Genomic DNA, 7,260 nt, shown 5'->3' with positions numbered 1-7,260 from the left:
CGTCGCCGGGAGCGGAGCTCGGGGACGTGGCGTCGTCCAGAGAGGGACTCGGAGGATTTACTTCGCCTTCTGCAGGACTGTGGGGCGAGCCGTCGCCTTCGGTGGAACCCGGGGGCAGCGGTTCGACGTCCCTTTCGCAGTCCTGGAGCCGGGGTGAGTGCACAGGGAAACCCCTGGGCGAAGGGGCGTTCCTGGGGACCCTTGGGAGCAAGTCAGAGCCTGCAGGCCAGCCTGGGAGTGGAGAGAAGCCCGCTTGGGGATCCTCTAGCGGAGAGGCGCCCGCCTGGAGGTCCATGAGCGGAGAGGCGCTCGCCTGGAGGGCCACGAGCGGAGAGGCGTTAGCCGGGAGTCCTGGGAGTGAAGCTGAGCTTTCTTGGAGGCCTTCGAGCGGGGGGGAGCGCTCACGGAGGTCTTGGGCAGCAGTAAAGCCCTCCTCAAGACCCTGGAGCAGAGAGGAGCTCGCGGGGTCACTCAGGGACAGAGAGGAGCCCACTGGGTCGCTCAGGAACAGAGAGGAGCCCACTGGGTCGCTCAGGGACAGAGAGGAGCTCTGACGGAGGACCTGGGACGGAACGGAGCTCTCTTCGGAGACCTGGAGCGGAACAGAGCTCTCTTCGGGCGGAGCCCGGAGCTGGGCTGAGCTCTCGGGCGGAACCAGGAGCTGGGCGGAGCTCTCGGGCGGAACCCGGAACCTGGAGCTGGGCGGAGCTCTCTGGCGGGACCTGGAACTAGGCGGAGCTTTCCGGAAGGTCCTGGGGTGGAGCCGAGCTTTCCGGGAGGTCCTGGGGCGGAGCCGAGCTTTCCGGGAGGTCCTGGGGCGGAGCCGAGCTTTCCGGGAGGTCCTGGGGCGGAGCCATGCTTTCCTGGAGGTCCTAGGGCGGAGCCGAGCTTTCCGGGAGGTCCTGGGGCGGAGCCGAGCTATCTTGGAGGTCCTGGGGCGGAGCCGAGCTCTCCTGGAGGTCCTGGGACGGGACCGTGTTCTCAGAGGCGGGTGAGAAGAGCTGGAGATCAGCCGTGACCAACCCGAGTTCCCCTGGTGAGAAGCTGTAGGAACCGGGTGCACGTGCCAAACTCACCCCCATACACGTCTCATAGCTGTACGGCGAGAGTGAGGGATTCCCCCGTCAGGAGAGAGAGGACCGAAGCGACCCTGGTTCTCTCGGTCGGGTAGCGGAACGCATTCGACTCCATAAAGCCACGTACGCTCCGTAAAAAATCGCCCCATTCAGCTCTGTTGCCAGAGAAGCGCTTTGGGAATCCCGTGACGTCATCGTAGGGGTGTGGCGCCGCCGAACATGACCGCGAGCTGGCCGCGAGCTTCCGGGTTTTTTTGGAGGCGGGGCTTGGCTGCTTCGGAATCGCGGCCGAGCGAACCCGCCCACCGAGGTGCGATTCGCGCCGGGAACACGGCGTTAATCCGATCATGTCCTTTCTTTTTCCTCAGTCCTTTATTCCTTTTCAGGGGTCCGTTATTCTGTCAGGCGTGAACGAAGGCGGAAGCCAAAGTGAAAGCAAATCGCGTTTTATTAAACCAAAAAAAGGCAGAGCCAACATAAAGCACCCGCAGCGCGGGATAAACCGGCAAACGGCAGTCCGTAAATAATATCCACGGTGCAGGAGGAAGGAAGCGCGGCGCGGAGGCAGCGACGGGGAAGCGTCGGTAGTCCGAGGTGCACTGGGGATGATGCACGCTACCGTGGAGAGAGCGCGGAGTCCGGGAAGAGATGGAGCGTAGCGGGAGAAGCATACACGGAGAGAAGCATCACCGTGAACCTGCACAGACACACACGAACATGCACGCACGAACATACAATAACGGACCGCAAGCGTATGTGAGTGTGAGGCTTTTATAGGTGGTGTGATGGGTGCATGAAATTAGTCCCAGGTGATCGGGATGAGCCCGATTGCAATGAGCCTCGTGCGGGCGGGGCACGCCCGAGAGCAAGAGCGAGGTGCGTCGGGGAATCCCGGGGTATGACAGCCTCCGAAGGGGGCGTGGCAGGGGGATTCCTGACAACTGCACACTGGAATCTCAGCAATGCTACAAATCCATAATGGCAAAACTGGCTGAATAACGTGCTATACGATTACTAACTGAGACTTTAAGGGGTTAATATAGACTTAACTGGGTTTTTTTTGGCATTTAAAGAGGTGAGACTTGTTTTTTTTAAATCCCATTTTAGCCAGGAGATAGAACCAACCACACATTTCTATATACAACACAAACATAAGGAACAAAAAAAAAAAAAAAAAAAGGAACATCGTTTTTTTTTTCTCTAACGTTTTACAATATAAAATTCAAGTGCAATTAAAGTTCCAAATATTAGTTACATAACAAAAGTGTAACTCTGGAGTAACCCAATGTTACCTGCAGGTAGTCTTTATCTTGTTATATATGTTTTTGTTATCATCTAGTTCTCTTTGTTCAAACATTGGATACTGGAACGAATTCCGTTCTCCATACTGAAAAGATTTTTGTTTTTGAAAAAAAAAAAAAAAAAAAAAATAAGTGCACACCAGTCATTTCTAAATGCAATCTTGTGCATGTCTGGGGCAAGAACTAAATCTTCTCATACTAATAATATATCTGTGTGTGTATAAATGTAACCTGCAGGACACAGGCGTAACACGCATATGCACATACATGCATACGTACATACAGATACAAATATATAGATTTGAAACATCCAGGACAATTGCGTCTCTGCAATTTGTAGCACATATAAATATTTAAAAGCATTAAAATAATCCTGAAGCAAAACATAAACAATGAAACAACAATTTAAAAGGCTTATAAAAGGAAAATTTTAAAAACGAGACTCCAGAGAAGAGGTAGGAGGAAGACCAGACCTCCACTTTGTGTCGTTCTGGGATTTAGCTGGCGTGTAGAAACGCTCCCGAGGGACGCAGACAGAAAGAAGCAGCTGACCGAAGGGGGAACAGAGATGAGAGAGAGGAGGAGGAGGAGGAGGAAGAGGAGGAAGAATAGGAGGAGTAGGAGGAGTTGGAGAAGGTAAGAGCAGCGCTGCAGGTTTCTATTTGTAAGGCCGTAGAAACCTGGTGACTTTGGAACGTAGCAGCTTGATAAAAGAACGTGGGAACATCTCTTTGGATTCCTGAACTGTGTACTTAAAATAGTTATGAGGGTGTGCCAGGACGTCAAACAGAGCCTTAATCAGCTTCTTATCCTGGAAAAAATGAAAAAAAAAACTAATGTTCAAACCTAAAGGCATTAAACCTACATTAAAGCATACATACATATATATTTATATAAATACATACATACACACATTTGACTTTTTTTTCTGTGAATCGATTAGTATATTTTATTGTGAATAATTGCATGATTGTCATGAGTTAACTGGTGATTAACAGCAACTTAATCGCACATTTTTATGTTTTAAATGTACCTTAATTTAGTTTTTAATACTCTCATTAACATATGGATGCTTTATGCAAATGTATGTTTATTAGTGAAACCAAACTCAACATAGAGCATGAAGCCAAAATATATTCCCCTAAACCTTTCAAAGTAATTATAGTGTTTTACATGACCACAATCATCAGAACACCAAACGGATCTTTTGTTTCCATACGGACGGTTTTGAATGCGGGATGTGCGCATCATGGCAGATTTTGGTGCTTTTTCGCAGATTTCTTTTTTTTATATATATATATATATTTTTATATATATCTAAATAAAGAAAGGCATTGTGAATAAATGTGTGTTGCGTTGAAGGTTTCAATTTCACTTCTCTTATATTTATTTCTTTATATTTTGAATAAAAATATCCAAACAAAACAAAATTAGGGCTGTAAAAATTCATGTGTCATACAGACAGATAGCACATTCAGAAGATTCTCAATGGGGTTAAGGTCTGGACCATGTGGTGGCCAATCCATGTGTGAAGATGATGTCTCATGCTCCCTGAGCCACACAATTTAAGCCTGATGAATCCCTCACGGAACTATCATTTAGAATATTCAGGTAGTCAGCTGATCTCATTTTTCAGCACATTATATTGTTAAACCTAATCTTGAACAACTGAAGCGACCCCAGATCATAACACCGCCCCCACAGGTTTGCATGATGAGTGCTTTAGTTCATTCACCTCTATTTTAACTCTGATGTACCATCACACTGGAGGAGGGTGAATCTGAACCTATCAGACCACATGACCTTTTACTTTCATGTCTTCTGACATGGTTTTCTAAGAAATGAGAATTTAGGGGTGTTTCAGCTGAAATATATTAATCACTGCTGTAAATATCACATAGAGCTCTTAACTATTTGCTCAGTTAAATCCAGATGTGGTCTTGTTTTTTACCAGGCAGTGTATTAGTGTGTTTTTTTTTAAATCTGTCTTTTATGTGAGCATCAAAATCTGCATAATTTTATTTGAAGGAATAAGAAGTTATTACTTTTAAAATCTCCTGGTGATTCTCTGATGCGTAGAGTCGACCATCTCGAACAATGTCCTCAATGAGCTGCTGGTAATCCTCTGCCAATCCACCCCCACACACACAAACACACACACACACACACACACACACACACACACACACACACACACACACACACACACACACAAAAAAGCAAAAAATTTAATACTGTCTGATCAATGTTCTTGAGTTTTCTTTTACTTTTTAATTATTTGAATAATTAATAATATTTAAAACTAGAATTTACATCTTCTGAATGAACTGATTCTCCTCAGTCAAACAAGCATTTCGACATGTCCCATGTTTATGTTATTTTCTACTTTAAATCACTCTCAATCTCTAGAAAATGAATCCCTCAAGACTTTGGATTACTTTTTCTATAAATCTCTACACATGTGCAGAAGGGACGTCTTACCATCATAGGTGACATAGGGGACTTGAAAGCCCCTCCCGCTGTTGCCTTCATTGGATTTAAACTGGATCCAGAGCTTGCGGGAGCGAGAGGTGAACGCAATCGGCCTCTCGTACGTCTGACACGTCTCGTAGGTGGTTATGGACGTGGGCTGGGCTACGGGGAAAGAATGAATCACTAAATAACCACAAATACGAATTGGTAATGAATATTAAATACTACGTAACATAAATGAATGGCAAACAATAATAAGTATATTGTAAATAATACTAAATAATGCATACTGCATTATTACAGGATGATTTTTGAACATCCCATTCCACAATTAGTCCCGATTTGCTCTTATAATAGCCTCCACTCTTCTGGGAAGATGTTCCACTATATTTTGTGAAAATTTGGTAGTAAAATCAGGTAGTGATGTAGGTGAGAAGGTGAGGAGGCCTGGGGTGCTGTCAGCGTTCACATTCAGTATATTCAATAGGGTTTAAGTCAGAGCTCTATAGCAGGAGATCTTTCACTCCAACCCATTTAAAAGGTGGTGAAGCTGGTTTTGTGCACAGGGGTATTGTCATGCTGAAACAGTTTTGGGTTTTTAGAGGAAGTGAAGGGGAATTGTAATTCTACCACATCCAGAAACGTCCTATACAATCGTGTCTCGTCAACTTTGTTGTAACGGTTTGTGAAAGAACCGCATGGCTGGAAAAATCGAGCATCCTAATACTTTTGTCTGAATTGTGTAATTTAATAAATGATGACAAATGACATAAACCTACTGTACATACATATTCCAACAGCTGACATATCTGACATAAGGTTGACACAAGGGTTACGACACTGTTATGACTGGTTTTCAGATGTTATGATAACTTGTATGTCAGAGCAATATTGTTTCTAAAACCATGATTCTGAACAAGCCTTTTAAAAAGTGTTTATGAAGGTTTAGAGAACATGGAAATGTGCAAGGCTGTACAATGAAGTTTAGAAGTAAAATCATTCGGATACGAGGGCTAAACGTACAGCTTTTCCTCATGACCAGCACGTCCCCACATTCGTCCTCGATAGGAAGGAAGATCTCAGGCACCACAATGAGGATCCGCCTCTTGTTGGGAGGGTTGATGGTCCAAACACAGTCCACGTTAGACGGATAATCTCCGGGATAGTTAGGAGACTCGATATAGCCCATAAAATCCCCCAGCTCACCGCCACACATTTGATCTATTAGAGAGAAAGTCAGTCTTTTCACGTTTATATATATATATATACACACACACACACACACACACACACACACACACACACACACACACACACACACACACACACACACAGGATTCAGTAGAATGCACAAATATTACTGTATAAAATCTCTTTCTATATCTAATATAGAAATTTGTTTCTAAAATAAAACGCGTTTCCAAAATTCTAAATCAGTGCGCGTTTTTGACTATATATTTATTAATAATTTTAGTAGATGTGTTCTACTTTTATTATTTAGGAAGTGACCAATCATTTATGATCAATATTTTCTATATGGATTTCTCGTCGCTAAATTGTTTCTCTCAGCACCGCTGCTGCTACGTGAATATGACGAATACAGATTAACATGACAGAGGTAGAGCTGTAACTTCCTGCAGACACAACAGGAAAAAACGTCTGGTTTTTTTTATCTTTTTCCCTTGTTTTTGCACTACAAAGGCGTGTGTGTGAAAGGGGTCATGCGTTAGAAGTCAGAAGGCACTTAAGTAAAAAATCTTATTATTTCTTTGAATCGAATTGCATTGTGTTGAATTGAAAGCATCATTCATCATAACACTTCCTTAACTACTCTTATGTCACGTTTTATTTATTTAAGTTTTTCATTATAGATGACTTACTCTTGCACTGGGTGACGTTTGTGGCTCCGTCGAAGTCAGTGGTGGTGTTTCCAGGACAGGTGACACAGTAATTCTGCCCAAACTCCGACTGATATGCGCCAACAGGACAGCGGATACAGCGGTGTGTGCTGGAGTTGTAGTAGTGTCCTGAAGCACAGTGCACTGTTCACACACACACACACACACACACACACACACACACACACACACACACACACACACACACACGCACACACACACACACACACACACATGCACACGCACACACACACAGAAATCTGTTTTATTTGACAGTAAATAGTGATGTAAAAAGAATCGAGAGGAAGAAAGAAAATATGTTAGAAAATAAAAAATAAAAGAAGTAAAGTTAAAAGAAAGTAAAGAAAAATAAATTACTAGAGAGGAAAGGAAATTTAAACAGGAAAGGAAAAGAAATGAACTGAAAAGAGGAAACAAAAACAATGAAAAGAAGAGGAAAGGAAAGGGAAGGGAAGGAAAGAATTGTAAAAAAAATAAAAATTTGAAGAGAGG

General features: G+C 44.0%; 1 protein-coding gene across 2 annotated transcripts in view; it reads right to left on the bottom strand.

Annotated features, from left to right (window-relative positions):
* Positions 1-2,420: 2,420 nt before the first annotated feature.
* scube1 (signal peptide, CUB domain, EGF-like 1) overlaps positions 2,421-7,260 on the bottom strand; it is a 92,037-nt gene continuing 87,197 nt past the window's right edge. For both annotated transcript variants that reach the window (XM_083527938.1, XM_083527939.1), the window contains 5 exons: positions 6,730-6,891; positions 5,873-6,070; positions 4,859-5,011; positions 4,423-4,502; positions 2,421-3,188 (listed from right to left, as the gene is read on the bottom strand). In XM_083527938.1, coding sequence (XP_083384064.1) covers positions 3,036-3,188; positions 4,423-4,502; positions 4,859-5,011; positions 5,873-6,070; positions 6,730-6,891 — 746 coding nt within the window. In that variant the 3' untranslated portion in view covers positions 2,421-3,035. The remainder of the gene's footprint in view (positions 3,189-4,422; positions 4,503-4,858; positions 5,012-5,872; positions 6,071-6,729; positions 6,892-7,260) is intronic.

Source organism: Silurus aristotelis (assembly GCF_946808225.1).
Source record: "Silurus aristotelis genome assembly, chromosome: 24".
NCBI classification, from domain to species: domain Eukaryota; kingdom Metazoa; phylum Chordata; class Actinopteri; order Siluriformes; family Siluridae; genus Silurus; species Silurus aristotelis.
This window is presented reverse-complemented; position numbering and strand designations above follow the sequence as displayed.